The 24,234-nt window shown below is 42.1% G+C and overlaps 1 protein-coding gene across 3 annotated transcripts in view; it reads left to right on the forward strand.

Moving 5' to 3' along the window:
* PTK2 (protein tyrosine kinase 2) overlaps positions 1-24,234 on the forward strand; it is a 188,532-nt gene that overhangs the window by 162,701 nt on the left and 1,597 nt on the right. For 2 of the 3 annotated variants that reach the window (XM_063407212.1, XM_063407051.1), the window contains 10 exons: positions 3,742-3,853; positions 6,213-6,299; positions 7,465-7,602; positions 8,897-9,028; positions 15,807-15,869; positions 18,732-18,771; positions 19,435-19,541; positions 21,769-21,777; positions 23,038-23,193; positions 23,657-23,737. In XM_063407212.1, the coding sequence (XP_063263282.1) occupies positions 3,742-3,853; positions 6,213-6,299; positions 7,465-7,602; positions 8,897-9,028; positions 15,807-15,869; positions 18,732-18,771; positions 19,435-19,541; positions 21,769-21,777; positions 23,038-23,193; positions 23,657-23,737 (925 nt within the window). The remainder of the gene's footprint in view (positions 1-3,741; positions 3,854-6,212; positions 6,300-7,464; positions 7,603-8,896; positions 9,029-15,806; positions 15,870-18,731; positions 18,772-19,434; positions 19,542-21,768; positions 21,778-23,037; positions 23,194-23,656; positions 23,738-24,234) is intronic. The other variant, XM_063407126.1, reaches the window with a different exon arrangement.

Raw genomic sequence — 24,234 nt, forward strand, 5'->3', positions numbered from 1 at the left:
CACGTGCTCTCTGTTATTTGGTGTTTCATAGTAACAGCTGCTTTGCCCAAACTGAATTTGCAGCTGATTGTGCAAGGCAAAGGTGCTGATTTCTGCACAATTTATTTGTTGCTACATATGAATTTAAGTACTGTTATTAGGGTAGTAATTTTATATCATTTGATCTGTCTGAAGTGGATGTGGTTGAGTCAGTCTTCCCAGCAAACACAGAAACAAATGGGTGGATTGTGGATTTCCAAATGTAATTTATCCTCGCATTCCAAGTCCCTTTTTAAGTGGTGGAGGGGGGTTAAAAGTCAGATTAGGTCAGGGCAGTGAGGTGCTACCCTGCTACTTCAATGCTGACTTGTCCAGAACTAGAATTAGGATATTTTTAATTGGGAATTGTGTGTCGCCTTGCTGGTTTTGTGCAGAAGAGAGTTTTTTTGTCTTGCACTACATGGTAAATAATATAAAAGGATTTAAATTTTAAACTTTCAAATTAATGACATTTCTTCACATTTTTCACTGTGTCATGGAAAAAATTTTGTGTAAAGTATCTTTCATGAACCTGCTCTGGTACAAATAGCAAAACAAGGAGCAGTTGTGTCATTGCAGAGGTGAGAGTGTCACTGTGACCCATTGTTGGTCACAGGTTTTAACAGACTGCTTGACCCCACGGGCATCCTGGGGCTGCAGGCCACATTGAAACAGCTCTAAAAAGAATGGGGGGGTGGAAAAGAGACAGATTCTGGGCTTTTAAAGTCTGGTTTTATGACAACAGTGGGATAATTAACTGATGAGAACTGGACTTGAGCCTTTTTGTCACTGCATTTGATGTAGATCCTGAAATGTTGCTTGTAAATGAAAACTGGTAAACGTGAGGGCAGTTTGAGTCTTCCTTTATGACATTCTGACAAAAAAAGACTGTAACACATATTTCAGATACATGATGGAGGCTGCAAAACGCTTTACTATTCTTCTGTTCTTTGCCTGTGACCATTAGGAATAGTCCATAATCCATATAAAAGTGCTTTCATATTAGAACAATATGTGTAAGTATGTTCGTCTGCATCCAACTTTGTGTTTCTGGTGGCTGAGGGAGAGAAGGAAGCTGCTTGATGGGGGTCAGCACTTGATGTAATTCCCACACCACTGTAGCAGGAGACACTGGTGCTGCTGTGCCTTTTGGATGATGAGGATGCAGTTTAGTATTTTAAATATTCCTACACTGAAGGTCCCCATAAATGTTTCCTTTTTGCTGTCACAGGCCAATTTCAGTAAAAATTCTTTGCAAATTAAGTAAGTTTATCAATTTTGGAAAGTTTTAATAGTTGAGATTTTTTTTGAGTCTTCACCTTGCTGAGAAACTGAGTTAAATTTGTCTGTGCTACCTCAAGGTTTGCTAGGGGAACCATTGGGATAGAATTCTCTGCTTGCTCCTCTTTGCTGCTAAAAATATGTACAGTTTGGGAAAATATGCCTAGATCTGACTTCTCCTGACCTTCTGCAAATTCTAATAAACTGTTCAGAGAACTTGAGCAGCTGCACTGAGGAAACGTCAAAAATATCTCTTGGCACACTCTTACTTCATCCACAGACCGGTCTTCCCTTTGTGAGAACAAAGACCTTTCTGTGAGTCATTTCTATTCCTTGTGGTTTTTTCGAGTAGTGCCTTCTCTGAGGCATTTCTATTTTATATTCTTGTCAGCACAATCAAGGGCATCCAAGTACAGATGCTGCTGCAGCCCATCAGCCTCTGACTGGGCTGCTCTGGGCTGCTGGGAAAGAACCTCCTGATGGCACGGGCAGTGGGAGAGCAGGGAGGATGAACTGCAGTTTAAGGCAAAAAGCTGAGCCTGTGTTAAGAAAAGGAAGTAATTTCAAAAGAAATTCGTCATTTCTGATGCTACGAGCTGATGGTGTTGCACACTGGGGCACCACAGATAAAATGGCTTTGATAGCAAAGCAGAGAGAGGTGTTGGGGTTTCATTCCTTTTTATGGAAAACCAGGACTGTGCTGTGACAAATTCCAGACATGGCCCCAAATTGTCAATAAGCCATCTCTAAATTTAGCCAGCTGCTACCAGCCAACTCCATTCTATTCTTTAGCTCAGATGTGAGCAACTGCTGTATCAACAGCTTGGTTAAAAATCTATGTTTTATTCATTTCTCATTCATTAATCTGAGGAATTTTTTTTGTCTTGTTTTGTTGTGGGCTTTTGAATCCTGAGGTCTTGCTTTCAAAGGTGATAATTGTTGTTCATGGCTGTGACTGCATGTTGGCTGCTTTCTCATGCTCCATAAAAACACGAGATACCTGAAGTGTGAGATGGGTTTATAGCAGAGAGGTTGTGCCAGTTCTTCATGGGTTCAAGTAGGGAATCTTGCATTTTCCTTATTCTGAAGGAATAAAGAGATAAAATAGAAGGATCCTCTCTTCATTCCCTCTGTTGGGCTGTGTTTCCATGGTGGTTCTAGCAGGGTGACTTTTGCAAATAGCTTGTCTGATTTTGCTTTTGTTCCACATTCCTGTGTTGCTTCAGCAGTGATGGATTGAAATTGCAGCAATAGTTATAAACTTGATTTAGCTGCAGTGAGACGAAATGACTTCTCTGCTTTTCACAAGTGGCATAGTTTGGGGTTTTTTTGGCTGAGTAAGGAAAAGCAAAGTTCTTGTCTCCAGCAGGAATTTATTCTTGAAACAAGCAGTGAAGTTCCACGATGAGAATAGATTGCTGGAGTTGATCTCATCCCCTGAATGAGTAATTCTGGGTGGTTGTTTAGCAGACTGAACAGGAGATTATAAACTCAGAACTTAGCTTTGTTTCTGGAAACTCCTGAGTGATAAAGAAACTGGAGTAGCTCCTCCACAGGATTGTCTTTACCCTGGGGACAGCGATATGGAAATAATCTGCCCTGCTCACATCTCCAGACTGTCCGCGTAGCGTGCGGCTCCAAGGAATTGGCAGCTCCCTCTTTCAAAGCTTCTCTCGGAGTATTTTTCAAATGGCAAATATCCAACATTAATAAGCCACATAGCAGAGCTGGGAGGAGGCTGGCTGTGGGGGCAGCAGGAGCACGTTCAGCTTCAAACAGGCTTTTTAATAGTCAGAACAGTGGTAAGTAGCAAACTGGTTTTACTACTGTCTTGTACTTTGTGAAAATGCAGCCTTTTGACCTGAATGCTTAAAAGCCGAGTGATTTCTGTCAGATCTCTCTGTTTTGCTAAATTGCTTTGCTGAATGTGTTCCTGGTTAGGCTAAAACGTAAGAACTGAAGAAGTATTTTTGACTGCTTTCTTTAAAAAAGAAAAAAAATTCCCAGTGATCTGAAGCTCTTGAGTTTCAGTAAAGAACATTTTCAGTTTGTTTTGAACCTTTGCAGCAGTTCAGTAGAATATTTTCTTGTGAAGATTAAGCTTTCATGCAAGTAAGTGTTTGATTGATTATCTTTGAGGACTTCTCTGTGTAATTGTACATAAAAAGAACTTACTGCAAAAAAATTGTGTGCAAGATCAGTGGAAGCTTTCTGAAAATTTTGTTTTTGTTGTTAAAAGCGCCCTGGTAATCCTATAGAAATATTTCTTCCTGATACTGGTTTTCAGATGCAAAAGCAGTGTATGTAAAAGAAGTTTGCCTTTCAGTAATTTTCTAGCATTTCAAGTACTGTTTATTAGTGTGAAAAATGCGAGAGCTGTGGGGGGAGGTTTGTTAGTCACTGAAACTGGAGTTTTACTTGATTGCAATATGTTTTCCTTAGTACAATACTGGAGGAAGAGAAGCTGCAGCAAGAAGAACGAATGAGAATGGAATCCAGGCGACAAGTCACGGTATCCTGGGACTCAGGAGGATCAGATGAAGCTCCTCCCAAGGTAGCTAAGAATGCAAGTTACATGTGATTTAAAAAAACAAGCATAAAACTTTCTTTTTATTCCATTTATTTCTTCAAAGCCTGCCCTGATGGGTTGGTTCAAACCACGGCATTCTGGCCAGTTCTGTCCCCATCTGGGAATCCTTGCCTGAAATGACCCAGCTCTGCTTGAACTGTGCTTAGAACTGATCCGTGCTGTGATACTGCATTAAAGATTTTCTGTTTCTACTTTAAATTGTAAAAGACACCCGTAGTTGCCACAAAACTGGCTCCTGCCCTTTGCTTTTCCTTCTTTCTCGTAGCACTCTTGCAAATTCTTGGCTAATGAGCTCTCAGGCCAGCGGGAAGTTTATTTATAACACATTAGCGACAGGACAGGAGTCAGCTAATTGCATTTTCCTTCTTCTGGACAGAAAATTAGGGGTTTGTTTCCAAGAAACGTACGTGGTTTAGTTTCCACTTCGTTTCCATTTCTGTTTGGATGTCACTGATGGGTTCTGCAGCTGTAGGAGTCCAGCCTCACCAGTGGCTGAGCCCTCTTCCCTCTCAGTGACTTGTCTGCTCCCCTCAGTTATTTTTGCAAGTTGTTCCTTGAAAGTTCAAGCCTGTATTTTGAAGAATTTAATTTTTGTGCAGTCACCACTGTATTGTCTGTGTCCTGATAGCTCGTGGTGAATTCCTGGAGCTCCCAGGTTCTGGAGCTGATAATAATAATTCCAGGAGTACTTGTGTGGCACCTTGTGCTGCACACATTCCCCAGCAATCAAGAAAAGCAATTTTCTCTTTTTGGTTGGTTTTGGTTTGTTTCGGTTTGAGGGGAGGGGGGAGATTTGTGTGTGTTTGGGGGTTTTGGGGTGTTTTTTTCTCCATTTCCAAGTTGTTGCCTGATGGATCAGATTTCTGAGCTTAGTTCTGCATTTTAATACCTTGATGGCAAGCAGGAAATGAGGGCAGTGGAATTGCTGCTTTCATTTCAGAGCTAGAAACAACAAACAGTCCATCAACCTTTTTAGTCATCTGAGATGAATTAGCAGGATTTGGTGTTTATCTAAACAGACAATGTTCCAAGTTACAGAAGCAGATAAACTGCATGAATTGGACCAGTATAATACTTCATTTGAAATGAACACCTTTGTGTGTGATGTATGAACTGAAACACTTGACCAAAAGTGTGTTAAAAATGCAGTTAATTCTGCCACTGGAGAGAATCTGTTTTGAGGGGGTTGCTGTGTCCTCCTGTATTTCTGATGCTGTTGTTGGTTAGGCTTTTTTTTTTATACATTTCTTTTCTGTAAAATATGGATGTGCTTAATAATGGCATTGGAACAAGTGGAACGTTTTAGGTAGGAGTTTTTAAGTGTCTCTTTAATTATTATCTAATTTTCTAATGTAACAACTGGGTTTTTTTATTCTTCTGATGATTCATTGTAAGAGTTGCAGATTGTTACAGGTCTTAAGCTCCTACACATTCTCAAACAATTACCAGGTCTCACAATCCATACTTTGAAATCACTTGTATCTCACAGTGATATTTCTGTTAGAAACCAAAGACAGAAAACATCCTAGACCAGAATGAGAATGAATTCTTTCATCAAGCAATAAGATAAAGATAAATTCTGCAGTCTCCAATTAATGTGGTTATCTTTAACTGTCAGAAGGACTGAGAGAGCCCTTTGCAGAATGATAAAATTTGGGGTTTTTTCCTCTCTTTGGTTGATTTCTCTCCTCCTGAAATACTCAGCAATGCTGCTCCTCATTCAAAAAGAAACCCTCAACTGGTACCTTTGGAGATTCAGAATATTATCAAAAGCACTTTCCATGTTGAGGTAATTAGTCACACAGAAGTTAATTATCAGAACTAACTTTATACCTCAGAATACCACAAGGAGATAGCCATGCAAATAAATCCATCTGGTTTGTGTTATTCTTACTGAAGCAAAAGAATTTACTTTTGGGAACAGTCACAAAAGCAACAAACTAACAGCAAAAATTGGAAACAAGGCTGTATTGCACCTGGAAATTTGATTTAAGACTTACATGCTTTGATGATGTTCTCTCTAGAGTTAAACAGAACAGAGCAGGTCATTTAGTGCAAGCAATTAAATAAACACAAAGAATTCACAGAGCAAGCATTATTTATTGACATACTGAGCAAACAATTCAGCTGCATCCATTGCCAAGCAAAAAGAGATGAAAACTTAATTTTAATTGTTTAAAAACCAAGTGTTTATAATTACAGAAAATCTGTTTGGGTTTTTTTTAAGTTTGCCAAACCTGTAAATGTTTTTCTCACTGAAACATAATTTTCTGGTTTTAGCTGTGTGTGTTTAATGATTCTAAAATTTCCTTTTTGTTTGTAGCCCAGTAGACCTGGTTACCCCAGTCCCAGATCCAGTGAGGGGTTTTATCCAAGTCCACAGCATATGGTACAGCCAAATCATTACCAGGTATTACATTTCATACCATGTGTGTATTTTTTTCACAAATGTGGGTTCTCTATCTTAGATGCAGCTGCTAGGATTGATGCACTTCTTACATGGTTTATTTTAATTCAGTTCTGTTCAATGAGTTTTGTTTTACATAGGAAAAAACCCCTAACTGAGCCTGGTAGGTTTATTCCAGATGGCAAATATTTCCACATCTGATGTGGTGCTGAGATCCCTGAAACTGCAGTGAAACACATCAGGCATTTCCATATTTATTGAAGGAGTGTGGTGTTCATGTTATCATTTGTGCTGAGCTGTGAAATCACTTGCTTTATAAAATGGCATTAACTGGGGGCCTTTCCTTGGGGTCATTGATGTTTTATTTTCTGTGTTTTGATAGCTGCTACCATTAGCTCTTGTATACTCACAGGTTTTGCTTTTCTTCATAAAACTGCTGAAGAAATTGAGAACAAAAGTTTGTCTTTACAGGACTTGGAGCAATTTTAGGTTTGTTCAAGGCTACAGCCATATTACAGCTGTCTCAGTCAAAGGGATTTTTTCCATGAAGAGAGGGAGGTTTTCATTGATTTAATAAGTACTTCTGGCTCATTAAAACTACTTGGATTTTCCTGTGGAGAAGTTCCCAGGCCACTCAGCTCAGCACACTAATTACATGCTGCCACTCAAGCCCTAAGCCTGTATGATACAGCAGGGGGTACATTTTTATGTGGTTCTGAGGGTGATGTTTGCAGGCTCCTATTAACTGGAACATGAGCTCTGCATGTGTAGCTCTTTCTTATGTATCTATAGATTTAGTTTTGTCCTCAGAGGACTTTGATTTCCTTGACTGCAGAGGTTAGAGCATGCTGCTGGTTTGATATCAGCACCGTGAAATACTTATCCTCAAAAGTTGTATTTCTGTTCTGTTGCAGTTATTCTAAATCAGTTATGTTATGATGGGCATCCTCAAAAACTTCAAACAGAGATGTCATATTTTGGCTCAGCTTCCCCCTTCTGATGTTGCCTCCCCTTCTTCCTTTCAGTGACTGCTTGAATTGAGTCATTTCTGTGCTTTCATGTTTGCTGTCTTGGAGGGGATGTTTTCATTATGGGGAAGCACAGGTCTTACTAATATCTCTGTTTTTCTCTTTGTTTTTGCCCATGTGGGGTTTTTTGCCCCCTGAAGGTGTCTGGCTACCCTGGTTCTCATGGGATCCCAGCCATGGCAGGCAGCATTTATCCTGGGCAGGCTTCTCTCCTGGATCAAGCAGATTCCTGGAACCATCGGCCTCAGGAAATATCAGTGTGGCAACCAAACATGGAGGTATGAGACCTGACACATCTGTTCCTGTGTTCTGTACACTACAATACACTTTTTATTACTATAAAATGTATTACTTCTGTTATTTAGGTGAATCTCTTATAGGAAAACTGAGTTTTTCTGGTGCTTTTAAAATTGCCTCACTGCAATGGGCTGGGAGTCAGGACTGAATTGTTTTTTAAACAAATCTTTCTGTGTGAGGCTGGGCATGAAGTGTCACTTCACATGAATTCTTCATGAAGTTGTTACTACTTATCTTAACTGAGTGATAGCAAATATTTGGTGTTTGTTAAGAGAAGACTTTACTGGAACTTAGAGCTGTTCACAGAGGTGGGAACACTCATGTAAAAATACCTCTTGGGAGATACTGCTGAAGGATTGAGGCTTCTTTGTAACTTACCCAGAAGAGAAAATGAAATGATCTGAAAGCCTGCTCCTGAGCTGAATTCCTTGTGGGTGCTTTCCAGCCTGTCATGATTGCACTGAGCTGCTGGGGAACATCAAACTAATTCCCCCTTTAGCCTTCTGTCTTTTTTTTCTGTTCTCCACTGTTGTACACTTTTTTTATTCCATTTTTTCCTTCCACAAAGATTCAGTTTTTGCAGCTTCTGTCTTAAATATGTTTCTTCTCTAACCAGCTCTAGTCCCTGTGTTCCTGATAAACATTGAAGTGATCTCTGAGACTTACCTGTTAAATACAGGGAAGTCTGTTACCAAATTTCCCTTGGCTTTTTTAAAAGTACTAATTTCTACATGATTTCCTAATGGTTTCCAGTCAGCATTGGGGTATGATATGTGGAGTATTTGTAAGCTTAAGACGGGCATAAATATTCAGTCAAAAATTCATTAAAAATGGTTTTGTGACATGCTTTGCCATTGTTGGCTAACACTGAATAGTACATTTGTTTTGATTTAAAAAAAATTATCTTGCAGCTTTTAACATCTGGATGGTTACATTCTTGCTCAAGACCAAGAAAACAAAATTGATAAGTCTGGTTTTGTTGTCCAGCATAAATGAAGTACAATACAGGAAGTGACAATGTTGCTGAAAAACAGAACAGAATCTTTCAAAGCTTTTTTGGTTGCAGTGACTAAGAGCAAGGCAGATAAAAACTTTAAGGTTGGAAAGAGTTTCTTTTGCTGCTCTGCTTCAGTTTTTGAGGAGCTGAAAAAACTCTGCTCAACTGCTGCTGAGCATTGACTCCTAAAAAGCTTTCCTTTTATAATCTCTAAGTTCTTGCACCTGTTCATGCACATTTTAAATTGTGAAACTGAATAAAGTTACTGTGGATTGTAGGATTCAGGCACTTTGGACATCCGAGGGATGAGCCAGGTTCTCCCCACACACCTCATGGAGGAGAGGTTGATACGACAGCAGCAGGAGATGGAGGAGGATCAGCGCTGGCTTGAAAAAGAAGAACGATTCCTGGTAATTCTTTATTTCACAGACCTCCTTAATTCCTCCTCATTTTTGGTTTTGTATTGCAGCTGGCTAAAACTGGTCACTTCTGTGAAATGAGAAAATTTACAGGACACAGGACCCTCAAAATGTGGGTTTGGAAACAGGTTTTAAATAAGTGTTCAGCTAGTGAGAACTGTTATTTCAGATATCTTGAACAGCTGTGGCTTTTGGTGAATCTCACTTTATCCAGCTGGGTGTTTGTGGGGGGAAGTTGTGGGTATAATTCTGTGCCCATCTGAAGGTTGCCTGTTTGTTCTTGCATAGAAGGATCTGTGTTTATTCCACCCCTAAAAAAGATGCCACCATCAGCCATCTAAAGGCCCTGGCTGTGCTGAGAGTTGTACCCAGTCTTGCCCTGGAGGAATAATGGCACATGTTAGTGGGAAGAAATAATGTAAAAGAGAGCTCTGGGAGGAGGGGAAAAGCTCTGAACCTCACCACAAGCAGAAAAAAGAAATAATTGGTAATGGGATTTTCTGATTTTATTTCTCTGCAATTCCACAGTTCCTTGTTGTCAGTGCCACTGGTGTATTTCTTTGCTTCAGCTCTGGCTTCCTAGCTGTCAAAATTCAAGTTGTGTGTTAAATTTCTCCTACTTGAGGCTGATGGCTGCAGATGGAGTAGAAGGTGGGAGTAGAATGTTACCAGGAGCCTGTGGGTGCCTGAGCCTCTCGGGACAGGGGAGAATTTACAGTGCTGTGGTGTAAATTTAAATTTACAGTGTGGGTTGTGACAGAGCAATCCTGGGCTTGATCTTAGACATATTTCAAGGAATGTTCCAGTTTGGAAATCTCCTGTGTTGTAACTACTGGTAGATGCCCCCATGGCCAGGACATGTTCTAGCTGAGATCCACGTTGTGCCTGAGCTAAGAAGTGACTTTTGATTAATGAGTGTGGAAATTGGTTTCCTTCAAAGTCCACTTGGGAATTTGCAGTTTCCCATTGGTATGACAGCAAACAAACCTCTGTGCCCAGATTGCTTGGTCTGAAAAGAGGGAGGGGAAAGGAAAATTTCTTCCCTAATTTAGGCATTAACTTTTCCAGTATTGTGTGGCACCAGTTGCTTGTGACCTGCACAACCCAGGAGGTCAAACTCATCCCACTGATGGTTAAAATTTTAAAGCTGGTCAAGAACATTTTGTGGAATCAATGTGCTTTCTGGGAATGAGGCATTGACATTGCAGCTAGTGGCAGTAGGTTGTGTGAGAACTTTCTGCAGAAAATCTTCTAATTTTTTGTGTAGAATAAATGATGATTATTTGTAGTGTCTCTTGATTCAGCCTCTGGACCATTAGGGTGTTTATCATCCCCCAGATTGATGCTGAGAAGGAACTTGCTGATTTTTCTTTTATCTGTAGTACAATCATAGCAATTGTTTGGGAGAGATTTGCTGTGTTTCCATTTTGTATTAGTTTTATTGTGAGGAATAAATGATGCATCTCTCTTGCATCTCTTCTGTTGAAGAATTGGAATCCATAAGAGATTTCAATTATTTTTCTTTCCACATTAACATTTTGACTGTACAGACTTTGAGGTTCACCCTTGAATGCTTACTACAGATTTTCACTTCATGTTAGAAGCTAAAGGAGCTGCTGGTAGCCCCAGGGTGCCTTTGAGCCCCATAGCAGGATGTGTGTCAGGAGAATATTCAATTTATAGGTGGGTGTTTCTTGGAAAAGGAACGTGGGTGAGTTTCTAGGTTTGACCCTGAGGAAGTGAAGATGTACAAAAGTCATTGTGGGGAACCACTCTTGGAAGCCTTGCAGGTCTCCTGAAGGATATCCACATTTCAGACATGAGAGTCCAAACATGAGGAAATAAGCCATTTATTGAGGCATTAAAGCCATGTAATGATGTCCAGCATAGAAATAAGCCAGGTATTACACACAGATCCTCCTTGGCCAGTGTCCTCTAGTGAGTGACAATTAACATTTCTGCTCTGGGAAGAAGGGCTTTCCCTATTTTTATTCCAGGTGATTTAGGGAGAAGAAACCTGGCCCTTCCTTGCCTGCTTTAGGCAGGTTTCAAATAGCATTTGTCCTTTTCAGTACAGAGAACAACAGAGTAGAGCCAGATTTTAATATTTAGCTTACTTAACTATAATATTTAACTTTTGTAACCATGTGTAGTGTTCTGAGTGTAAACTGTCTGCTTCCAAAAACAGCTCTATTTACTCAACCCTCAGGCTTTACAGCACATCCCACTTGTACTACTGAGAGCTGGACTCACAGGGGAGCAACTGCAAATCATTTATTGTAAGACACTGCAACAAGATGAAAAATCCTTTGTGGGTTTCTGTTAGTACAATTTTTGTTTCCCCAGAGTAACACCAACTTGCTCACGACTTGAAATTTATTGCTGCTTCTGCAGGGGGAAAACACAACTCCTATTAGTACAGGGATAAACAGCACTGATGCTGCTGGGAGGGACTCCCCAGATGGGGAATTCAGTTGCAGTGGCATTGAAATGGAAATGTGCTGGTCCTTGGGGAGCTTGTTATCAGTGTAAGCAGTTTGCCTGAAACTGGTCTTTGGAGAACGTGGGACTAGTCAGTACTTGAAAGGATAAAAATGTTGTTTTCAAGCTGCAGCCTCAACAGAATCCAGAATTCTGAAAATTCTGCTGTAAAAAGAGAAAACAAACAGGTCTTTCCTCGTGGGAAGGTCCTGAATGAAAATAAATCTGTTGTGTAAAAACTGAAGAGTAAAGGAGTGTTTGATTTTAAATTGTACCAAATACATTCATTGGAGACTGAGGAGAGAATTGGTGGTTGATTTTGGGGGATCCAGGATTGACACTCCCTCCCAGCCCCTGACAGGGAGGGGAGGCAGCACTTTGGGTCTTTAATGGACAGCTTTAATGGACACTGATTGAAACTTGTGATGATTAAATTTTCATGCTCTATTGATAAAAGTGCTGTGGAGATGAGCATCTCCAGGAAGGACAGAAATAGGTGAATTATTTTTAAGAAAGCTGCAGTGGAGACACAAAACATTTCTGCACCTAAAGCTTGATACAGATCACTACAGGACACAGTCTCTGTCCAGGGTACATTCAGGTGGGAGATGAAATGGCTGCACTACAAACCATCTAAAACAATCAAAAATTATCTCTGAACATTTTTCACTTCTCTTCTTTTAGGCCTATTTAATTGCCTGCTCCTTCCTTTATTTGGAGTTACCAGTTTGAACCTTTCTTTCTGGCTGTGCTGATGTTTTGTACATTATTTTTAATCAGATAAATAAAGATATGTGTGTGCATGCCTGTTAGTAACTCCTCAGCAGACAGAACAGTTTTGTACTAAGAAATTTACAGTCCTTTCTGGGATAGCTTAAGAAGAAATAACTCACATATTTTCCTTATCATGCTTGGGTTCGTTGGGGTTTTTTTCTGAAATTCCCACATACTTGTGGTTTTGTCCTGTTTTGACACTGAGAACTGCAATTCAAGTCTAATTGATGTGAACTGTTGCTAAAATAAGATTCTAATTTTAAGCCTGAGAAAATCCCACCAAGACATTACAATTCAGCATGTCCTGAGAACTCCAAGGCTTGCATGTTCTTTTATTAGCAAATAACCAGAAATACTGGAAATAAAGTGGATTATGTCCCAGTTTGTCAACATACACATCCTGTCTGAAAATTCCTCTTGACATTTTCAAAGATTTTAGATAGCAGGCTTATTTATTTTTAAAAAGATCCATTTACTTCTGAAGGACTTTGTTTTTCTGTAAGATTTTAACAAGATACAGTTCTTTCTCTCGGTGGTTTTTGGACAGTCCAGAGCCATGGCAGGGACTGGAAAGATGGCAAGGAGTTCTTTGGGGCTGTGAAATGGTGTGTGAAGTACAGAACAGGATTGGTGTGAGGCTGATTGTTGTCCTAGAGAAAGTTGCATTAAACAACTAAAGGATCTCAGTATTAAAAATTCAACAGTGCATCGCTGTCGTGGCAGCATGAGGGGCTCAAAGCTCTTGCAACTGCAGAAGTGGAAGAATTGCTGCTAAATAATACTTTAAAATACGATAGGAGTTTGATCATCAAAATCCCCTTTACTGTCAAATATCTTGCCTTCTGACATTTCCATATGTACAGAAGAACAAATCAGAAAATCATTTAGTCAAATGGGAGTTGTTTGAATTTATTAGACCATTAAAATAAATAAATATATAATTGGGACTTTTCTTAGTCATTGGACACAAAAGTTGAACACTTCTGCTCCATGTGTTCCTGGCTATCCAGGTTTTGATGAGGCAGAGGAAAATTTTTGTGGAAGTTGAAAGAAGTTTATGTCCTACTAAAAGATTTTTTCCTTATTTCCAAGGTGTAGCTGTGCTGGTCACAGGGGCTCAGGGTCCCTCAGGTTTGCCATCACCCCCTGGCACTTGGGATCTGCAGTTCAGGATCAGGTTCTTGGAGCCTTGTTGGTGTGGGGGCGGTCAGTAGGACTTGGGATTTTTGTTGATCATGTGTGAAGCATTTGTCAAGTTAATAATCACCATTTTTGTGATATTTTGTGAGCGTTTGCAGCTTTTCTGTGCAGCAGTGCCTGGGCTGTGGGTTGGGGTGTCCTGGAGGGAACTCAATGTGCTGCACGCTGGCTGCTGGTGGAGACTCGGGGAATGGAATTGTTGCTGTGATTTGGAGACTTTGGATGCTGGAAGGAGGGACCTTCTCAGCAAGACAAGGAGAGGAGATGGGTATTCTGTCTGCTAATCTAATTTTTTTGCTTATATTACTAGGAAAAAAAGGTCCTGTTATTTGGACTAGTGTGCAGTTTTGTGCTTCTGACTCTTAAAATGCTCAATATTTCATTGTCTCTGGAATCTGGTCTGAGGGACATGGTCTAGATGTCCAGGGGAAGGTTTTCCCTGCCTGTAGCAGGGGGTTGGAACAAGATGATCTTCAGGGTTTTTTCCAGCCCAAACCATTCTATGGTTTAAAGTGCATTTTTTGAGTAATAAATTGCTGTAAATGCAAAGAGCATTAAAGACCTCTGTGATAAAATAGTCTTTGGTTATTTCCAAAGAGTTTGGGCACATCCCTGGCTAGAAATGAACATGAAATGATGGCAAATTGTGAGTATGTATAATAGAAATGTAGTTTGTCGTATGCTTTATATGGATATTTAACAAGGATAGCTATGTGCTTTAGCTGAAAAATACAATGAGAATTTACCTGTCTAGTGAAGTTTCAGATGTGCTCATATCAAATGATGCTTTAATCAGAAAAAAATTCCTTCATGGTAATAAGGAAATAAACTGGAGATGAGTCAGTGGTAGGCTTCATCTTGAAATTTGTCACAAATTCCTGGAATATCATTAGGAAACTACTTGTGTCTGTTTCAGTTCTTCATGTTTAAGATAGGGTTAAATATTTCCCTGTCTGATATAATTTGTCTATTTTTAATCTGCAAGTTCTTTCAGGCAGTGGCTGTCTCTGGCTGTGCCTCATTCAGTCTGCAGAAGACTGAATGAAAATCCCAAATGTAAGCCCTTCTGACAGACTGGCAGCACAACTGGACTATTTTTAATGACAGAAGATCAATATTAGTGTGTTTTTGCAGGAGCCTTCTGCCCTGCTGGTTTTTAGGGTCATTTCATAGGATTTGTGAGTTGGAATTATTCTTTAGTATTCTTAAAGGTGGAATGAATCTCAAATAGCTTTAAACAAGAAAAGGATGTGTTTGTCCCCTGAAATTAACCCTAAAAGAACATGTGGTCAGTGGTTTAGTGGCACTGTGTTTAGTTACACCTACATTTCTCTAAATAAAAAATGTCATTTTTTATGTTGCATGTGACCATTTTATCTCTTGAGTTATCAGTGACTCCTCATCCAGTCTCATAGGAGAGAGTCAGATAAATCCTGTTTTTAAGTGCCAGAATTTGTGCACAAGAAGCACATTGTAATTCTGCTGAGCTTGTGTCTTCAGATCAGTGTTAACCTTGGCTTCACATCCACTATTCCTTTGTCTTTCCATGTAATCAACGTTGTCCTTGAAGAATAAATATAACAAACCTGAATTTGCTGGGGAGATGAGGGGGGTTTTCCTGTGCAGGGCCAGAAGTTTGACTTAGTGGTTTTTGTGAGTCCCTTCCAACTTAGGATATACTGTGAGAAAAATGACTGGTTTATGTGTGACCAAAAAAAAAAAAAAAATCAGAATTGAATCAAAATTGGTGTGGCTTTATTTTTGCTTTTAAAACCAAGCAAGCCCCGCGTTCCTGTATTGTGCGTAAAAAACATAAAATAGAGATTTGTTTGTTGCTTGTATGGGGAGAAAAGGGCATCTGGATGGCTTTGTTGGCTGGCTGTATCTATATGGAGCATTTAGAGCTCCAGTAATTGGCCCCATTTGCTTGGAGAGGGAGCCAAGTACATTTAAGCCGTCCTGGGGCAGGAAGCGGGAATTAACGTGCAGCGTTTCTCATCTTGTGGTTGGAATTTTGCTGTTGGGAAGCAAGCTTTTTTTTTTCTTTTTTTTTAGGAAAAAACCCCAATTTTTGCTGCCTTTGAGAAAACTAAAATGCAGGTTTTCCAGAGTGGTACTTTGGATATTTATTGGAGTGTTCTTGCTGCTGTGCTGAGGGCGGCAGCGGGGGCGCGCAGGGACTGGAGTGAAATGACATCTGGATTTGTCAGTGTTCATTTTGAACAGGATTTTCCTGTCTTTACACTGCCTCTGAGCTGAGGGTACATCACTGGGTAAGCAGAGCACAGAGTGAATTGTTGGATTTTTGTTTCAGAAACCCGACATGAGGCTCTCCAGAGGCAGCATTGACCGGGAGGACGGAGGTCTCCAGGGCCCAGTAAGTGTGGGGGGATTTTCCTCTCCCAGCTCTTCCTCCAGTTTCCTGGTAGAACATGCTGTACAGTCTTGGGTGTGGGAGATGATTTAAAGGTTTTGCTAAACGTTTCCACTGTTATTATATGGTGGTACAGCTTTCCAGGAGGCTCAGTTTCTGTGGGAACAGCAGCCACAGCAAAGTGGTTCATGCAGCAGTTTGGGGGATTTAGGATTTGTTGGTTGGGTTTGTTTTTTTTTCCCTTGAAGCTGTTCTTGAAACAAATATTAAAATGTTTCCACAAATACATTAATTTCCAAGTGCTCATGTGTTGAAGAACTGGGCCTTTTATTTAAAAATGGGGATTGTTTTCTGCAAGTTATGTCAACAGGAAACAGGATTAAAGTAACTTTTGCAATTGTTTAAATATCTGAAGGGTTTTCTCACAAGGAATGTAAATGTTGCTGTTGTATTACCCAGAAATCTGTCTGGGGTAAATGGTCTACTATGAAACAATTGGAATAAACCCCACAGGCACTCCTTTATTCCCAGACAGCAGCTGCAGCTTGGGTATTCTTTCTTAGTGGTTTAACTCCTGTCTGTTTAACTAAACCATCTCTTCAATTCTTTAATTGTCACTGGAATCTCTGGATCATACTGTTGGCAAAGGGGGATTAGGCTAGGGACTGTTATTGACACAAACTTGGGGTTTCATCCACTGTTTGTCCCCAGGAATGCAGTGGATAATTTAAATTCACCCTCCTTCATTTGGGATGCAACTATAAACTCCTGCCTTGGCTTCAGCATTTCTTCACTTCTTAAGAATTCAGGGATTCTTCCTGCCTTTGCAGGCAGGACACAGTCATGGATGAGTGTATCAATGACACACTGCAGCATGGTCTCTGGAGACATTCATGTCTGGAAGCTCCTAAGATTTTTTCCATGAAGTTGGAGAAGACTATTAGTAACCATTAGGCCTTGGATGTTGTTGCATCTTTATATAAGAGCAAGAAAAGTGTTGCTGCATTTTGTGCTGCTCGTGAAGATGCTTTGAGATGCCTGGGAGATTTTCAGGTCATGTCACAGGTTACAGATTCCAAACTGTTCCCAGGGGAAGTCCTGTGTGCACAGATGAGGTGGTCTAGTATCACACTCCATTTGAAAGAGTGTGAAGAAAACACCCCATGGTCATGGAGAAAATGGGTTTTTAAAGAGACTCTAGTTCATGATAACCACATTTCCAGTCATGGAATTGGATCTTGTAGTTCTCAGTAGATTCAGAGCATGACTGTGACATCATTTGCAGTGGAAAATGCTTAATGCTGCTGTGAGTCAATTTGAGTTTCTGACTGAGAGGATGAGAAATTGGGCAGTGATACAAATGAGAAGTTACCACCCACATTTTGGCAGTTCCTGTCTGATCACATTCTTTTGACTTGCACTTTCAATGCGCAATTTTGTGGAAGTAAAAATGCAAGAATTGTTTTAGTGGGATTTCATTCTTCTGCCTCTCTCTTGGTCTCTTTCTTTTCCCCTGAGGTTATCAGATTTGAAATATTTAGGTTAACAGCACAAATCAAAGGTGGAGACATGATTGAATGTCTCCATGTCCCTGTTTGTGAGGTGGCCAACCTCATAGAGGCAATTTCTGTTTTTCCTGTTGCTGCTGACATTTTTAAAAAGCCTTTTTTGTGGTGCTGTCCAGCTGAAACTGTGGTCAAGCTTTGTCAGCACGAATTCTCTCCCTGCAGTGGCAAACAGCAGCTCTGTAGGGATGCCACCTGTCCCTGTTTCCAAAGTCTGAACACTTCCTTTGTCCACCTAAGTTCTAGAAGATCTCAGCTCTGCCAGGCTCTTTTCTGCCCTGCTTGCTTGATTTCCAGCACTCTGCAATTGCTGCCTCTGTGCTTTTAAAAGCTTGCTCTTAGAAAGCCCCTGACATCCATGGACTGCAGTTCCTTCAAAAGCAGATTCCCAGGGGACCTCGCTGTTTCCTGGAAAGTGCCCAAAGTCCGCTCTCTCCACAGTCAGGGTTTGCTGGAATTTTTTCTCCTTTCTCCAGCAATTTGAAACTCAACTCCTTTGTGGTCACCATGACTGAGGCAGGCACTGCTCAGCACTTGGCCCATGAGTCCCTCTCTGTTTACAAACAGCAATTCCAGGAATCACCTTTCCCAGTCAGCTTCCTTAATACCTGCACCAAGAAGTTATTTCACAGAAGTTGCCTGGACCTCTCTGCGTCCACTGTATGATATTCCCAGTTGAATTTGGGGAAGTTAAAATCACCCCTAAAGGCCAGAGGAGATGATACAGAGATATTCCTTAATATTGTGCTGACATTTGGGCTGCTCAGAGCAGTGATGAGTTTGGTGTGAATGTATGAATGCAATTACCAGGGAAAGTCACTTCAGTCTGTTACTCAGTTCTTCCAAGAGAATAACCAAATGGGCCTTGGCTAAGAGCTCTGCAACAAAACCAAAAAGCAAACCAGCTTAGAAGTGTGTTCCCATTACAGAACCATTCAGCAGGAAGTGCTGGAGTCTCTGTTGTGTTGCCATTTCTCCTTCACCACCTTGACCTCTGCAGTTGGATCTGTGGACACAGAGTGGAAATGCCTGTTACTGCCCCACCACCTTTGAGTAGTAAGGAAGGATGAACTGTAATGTAGAGACCAGGGCTGTTGTAAGCAGTACAAAACACATGAAAATTCTTTTATTGCTCTATAAGTAATAGAACTGTAGTGAGGGACTGATGATGGTAAATTGGGATGTATTTTTAACTGGTGGGAAATGTGCTGAGAGCTGGCTGCTCTTGGTGTTTGAGATTGAGATAGTGCTGATGAAAGCTGCAAGCACTGCAGTAACTATATGTTTATTTATTTTATAGGCTGGGAACCAGCACATATATCAGCCTGTGGGAAAACCAGGTAAGCAGTAAGTGCAGATACTGACATTTTGAGTACTTTGTTACAAGTCTTGCAGCAGCAGTAGTGAACAAAAGTTCATGGCAGTATTTCCATACGGGGTGGATTCAGGTCCAGGTACTTACAACACATCTGTGTTTGTGTGCTGTGTGTTCAGGTTCCCCACAGCCCCAGACATGCAGTCAGCAAAGCCAAGGAAGTGTTTAGATCAACAAGCAGGAAATGTCTAGAAGAAGCTGAGTCAGAGTGGGAATTCACCCAGTGTGCAGTTCAGACATGTAAAACAGCAGCAGACGCCTAAATTTGGGTTCTCGGTCTCAAAAGTGAATCACACCCAGGATTGCTGCTGGGAAGAAGTCCAGTTTCCCAGACACACACAGCATGTTGGCACTCAGCTCTGGTACCAGGGGTGTCACCCTCTCAGCCTGGCATAGCTCTGCCCAGAGCAGCAGCAGTTACCCCACAAAAGGAGCTTCAAATATTTTACTGTTCTCATTTTACAATCCTATTCTCATAAAGTTCAGCTCCCACAAACAGTGGATTTACTACAGGACACCTAAAGATGTCCATCTGTGGCAGAGAAGAGCACGTGCAGCCTGTGCAGTGCTGGCAGAGCAGAGGTGCAGGTACATCTGGTGCTCTAAAAACCATTTCTTTGTCGAGCAGATCACGCAGCTCCGCCAAAGAAGCCTCCGCGCCCCGGAGCCCCCGGGCACCTGGGCAGCCTGGCCAGCCTCAACAGCCCCGTGGACAGCTACAACGAGGGTGTGAAGGTAGGTGAAACACCCCCAGCAAGTGGAGCATTGCCAGGGCCACGTGAAACACCCCCAGCAAATCAAACATGACCACTCGGAGGTAGTTTGGTGTTCCTGAAGTAGAGCCCATGGAAAGCAAAGCAACCAAATTTCATGAGTAAATAATGTCATGGGGCAAACACGCCCTGGCAGCTCTCCAGGGGAGTGGGGAGGGAAGGCAGGTTCTCCCTGGCTGTGATTTAGTGTGCTCCTCAGCTAGAACCTGCCCAGGTGAGTTTATTTCTAGTCTGAAGAGTGTATGAGGTGTCCCACATGGACCCAGCTCCCTGCTGAGCAGGAAGGAGCGTGCCCAGGGATCCCAGTTACTCAGATGGTTCCAAAGTCTCCTGTCCTTGGTCACAGGGAGGTGAGACCTGTCCTGTGGTGCTCAAAAAGCTCTTGCTGCAGCACCAGGGTTCTTCAAATCCTGCCAGCTCTGGAGAAGGAGGGAAGAGGGGGAATGAGCTGTGTGAGCTGGAGTGAGATACTTCCTGATGTGCTGTTTCATTTCCCCTAACTAGCAATAAAGCCCAAACTGAAAGCTGACAGTGGTTTTGTAGCAGAGGTGCTGCTGCAGGGTGCTGTGTCCTGCCCCTGCTGCAGTTGGAGTCTACAGAACTGCTCCTGAGGATGTCAGGCACTCCCCAAATCATCCCTTTGTGTGCTGTGCCTTGCCTGTGGGACTCTGCCACCTTTCTAATCTCAAGGAAACAGCCCTGCCAAGCCTGTAGTAAAGAGCAGGAATCCGTGGTGTGGTGGCCACAGCACTTGGGATGAGTGACCCTTATTTTAGGTGATATAAGGAAATAGAGAAAAAGCCCAGTTCATCTGAAAATGAAATTCAGAACCTGCCATCAGAGCAGTGTGTTCAGCACAATTTGATCCCAGCCACTGCCAGCCTGTCTCACTCCTGCTCTTGTTCTGGGATTATTGGAATGTTTAAGAATCAGTGTAAATAGCCAGCAGTGGTGAATTTGAGCAGGATTATTTATTATAAACTGATGCCAGTGCTTTACGAGCTGCCAAGCCTCAGAAAACATCAAAAAGCAGTAACAGATGTGTTACTAAACTTGACTTCTCTAAAATTTCCTTTCTAAATGCTGATGCTGGAACATGAAAAATGTTTTTGAAATACATCTTTATGACAACCAACAAACCTGAGCAGGCAGATACATCAGTAATGACAAGTGAAGAGAATTTGAGTACTAAATAGCTCTTTGAGTAGGAAAGAAGGGCTGCATTTTGTGTTTTTTTGTCAACATTTTCTTGAAATTGGATTGTTTTATTCCCCTTGAAGAAAACAACCCATTACTTTTTGGCATAGCTTTGTTAATGGCTGCAGTCCTAAACTGAGGATGCTCCTAGGGTTCATTTCAGACTCCCTTTTCTGTACACCCAGTTCAGATCCCCTTTTCAGAGAGAACACAAATGAAGAGGATTGGAATTGCCTGTCCTCAGGAGCCTTCAGGGCAGGCTCCAGGGAGCTCCTGGGTGAGGCAGAGTCACCAGTTCCACAAAGAAACTTGGGATTTCTGCAGAGGAGTGAAACAAAGAGAAACCAAGTGCTAAGAAACACAGTGTCCATCGTTTTGGAAGGTTAGGGCCTGGAGTTCCAAGGGTTTGGTTTCACCTGGAATGGGTTCTTGGTAGTTCCTAACCACGGCTGTGATGAGTTCTTGTGCACAAGTTGTGCACAGTTAAATGACCATGTATTTCCCAACATGACTTACCTAAACAAAAAGTTTTAGAAAGGTGAATACAAAATTTCCTGTAATGCATCGAGTCCTGAACTGTTTGTGCAGAGGGATCAGCAGGGTTCCCAGGACAGCTGGTTCCCCAGGCCCTCTGCCCCACTCACACTCTGCTGCTCGCCACACTGGCTTGCTCCTGTCCAGCTTTGCATGATCTCCTGCCCGTGTGTTCAGTCAGGACGAAGCATGGGGTGCATGGCAAACCCTTCCACTGCCCACAGGGGTGCAGCAGTCCTCCTGTCACACAGGACCCAGAGCTAACACCAGTGGCTGCCAGTTCTGGTGAGGATGCGTTTTTGTTGCAGGCTTTTTAACTGGTCTCTGATTGCTACACATGTTTTGGGTTTGTTTGGTTTTATTTTTTTTTCCTGCTGAGTTTTATTAATATTGTTTTTCTTTTTTCCCTTCTTTTGGTAAATTTCTTTAACCTCCCCCCACATTCTGCTCAACCATAGCCATGGAGGGTAAGCAGTGCGTGAGCGTGTGTGTACGTGCCCTATTCCAAAATGTCTTTGCATGTGACTTTGCCAAGTGACTGTTTTAACTTCTTGATTGCTGACACTGATTCGAATCACAGCCTTTCCCTGCTGATTGAGGCAATTGCAGTATTCTTTTTCCTAAGGTATTTTCTGATCAATGCACTAGATTGAATTTCTGTAATAGCTGTTGGTACCCACTTCATGAAATGCTATAAAATGGAATCACCATGTGCTGAATCCTGCACTCCTTCCTTAGAGAAAGCCTCCAAGCATTCCATAATTTCCTCAGGGCAGTGTTCAGGGGCTTGCAGGGAAACATTTCTGGATCTGGGACCTGTCCTGAGAGCCAGCAGTGTCCCAGTGCAGGGAGCTGAAGTGCCATGAACCATCCCAGATCCAGGAGGAAATCAGGAATTTTTAAACTTTGTGCTTGCATTGAGTTGTTGCTTGGACATTCCATAGTAGGGAATAGCTGCTGGAAACTGGGATGCATGGTAGTCCTACACTTCTGAGATACTGAGGACCTTGCAAAGGAAGTTTGCAAGGTTTCTTTCATTTGAGACCTGAGATTATTTCAGTCTCTCTTGGATTTAACTCCAGACATATTCGACTTGTTGGAAGTTTTACTTGAGTAAAGACCACAGGATTTTTAACTTATTAAGTTTTTTCTGATCTCTTGGAAATCAACTGTCTAAAAGCATTCCATGTTTCCCACCTGTACTGGTGACACCAGTTATGTTAACCTGCTGTAGATTTTCACTAACAAAATAATGTTATAGAATCCTGGAATAGTTTGGCTTGGAAGGGATCTCAAGGACGATCTCGTTCCAGTTCTTTCTTTACCATATCAGTATGTTACTGTGTGCTCTGACATTATTTTGGAGTACAAAAAGCCCTTCTGGAATGAGGGACCTGACACCTGTTTGCCCCCACAGTGGAACTTGAATCACTGAGACGCGTTAAGTACTCAGTACTCTAATTCCTCAGATTATTCCCTTCTCTGATCAGAGGGTTACACTGGAAGCTTTTCAGGGTAAAATTTGCCCAGTGTCATTTCAGAGATCGGGTTGAGTCAGAAGAACTAAAACTCCCCTCAGCCCCGGGCCGGGGTTCCCGCCCAGCTGGGGCAGGGCGGGGCCGGGCGGGGCTCGGGGAGCGCGGGGAGCCCGGGCCCTTCCCGGCCGGGAAGCGGCCGAGCCCCATCTGCCGGGCACGGGAGGCGCAGCAGCCGCTCTGTGCTTGCAGATTCAGCCGCAGGAGATCAGCCCTCCTCCCACGGCCAACCTGGACCGCTCCAATGACAAAGTCTACGAGAACGTCACGGGGCTGGTGAAGGCCGTGATAGAGATGTCCAGTAAGATCCAGCCGGCTCCGCCCGAGGAGTACGTGCCCATGGTGAAGGTACGGGGGCAGTGCCTAAAGTCGGGGTTTATTTCTTCCCTGAATGAGGTCTCCAAGTGGTGTAGGAGAAGTTTTCTGCAAAGCTGGAAGAAGAAAAGCTTTGCTGTGTCCGTGGGTTGGGTGACTTGTGGTCAGAGGCCGAGCTCTGCATTCCGTGCCCAGTATTGTGGACAGCACTGCTTCATGCCCAGCTTGCCTGTGCTTGTCCAGGGTGCTGAGTGGTGTGCTGTCTTCTCCACATTTTCACTTTTTATACAAAAAACTTGTTATGAACTCTTTGGCATCTTGTTTTGATGGTGACAGAAGCAGTTACAGATGGGATTTTCAAGTGCCTTAGGCATGTTCCAACTCTCCTTATCCAGATGAGCAATTAAATGTATCCAGTGCCTCTTGCACTCCTAAAATTCTCTCATCTATTTCTTCCAAGTTTTTAAAGTTTATTTCTTTAATCTTGTTTTCTTAGGAGGTTGGTTTGGCACTAAGAACTTTACTGGCAACAGTAGATGAGACCCTCCCAGTGCTCCCTGCAAGCACCCACAGAGAGGTAGGTGCAGCTCTGCTTACCTTTGCTCAGCCATTGCCTTCCCAGTCAGCCTCAGCCCGTTGGGACAGGTTTTGGTGCTCCCTTCTTGTCACAGGCACCTTTTGGTTCCATGGGCAGTCTGAACTCCTGGGTTATAATTCTGCATTAAATGAATTTTATTAAAATTGCTGCATGGACTTAGGTTTGGTATTAGTGGGGATTCTTAAACTGGATATAGTTGTCACCCATAAGAAGGTGACATAAACCCCAGTATTCCTCGGCAAGGAATCATCTGGGGTTAATTCTTAGTGCAGATGTCATTTGCCTGCACACCAAGTCATTGAACAGGTAATTGAGCAGAGCTTGGTGCAGCTGGAAGATTTGCTGTAGGTCTGGATTGAGGAGTGACTGAGAGCTTTCAATGAAGTTCTTAATTAAAAGTTTTCCTCCAAAGCCTTGAATGAGTGTGGTACTGAGAAAGCCAGAGAATGGTTCTGGAAGTGCCATTTCAGAGGTTC

Source organism: Prinia subflava, chromosome 1 (assembly GCF_021018805.1).
Source record: "Prinia subflava isolate CZ2003 ecotype Zambia chromosome 1, Cam_Psub_1.2, whole genome shotgun sequence".
Taxonomy (NCBI): Eukaryota; Metazoa; Chordata; class Aves; order Passeriformes; family Cisticolidae; genus Prinia; species Prinia subflava.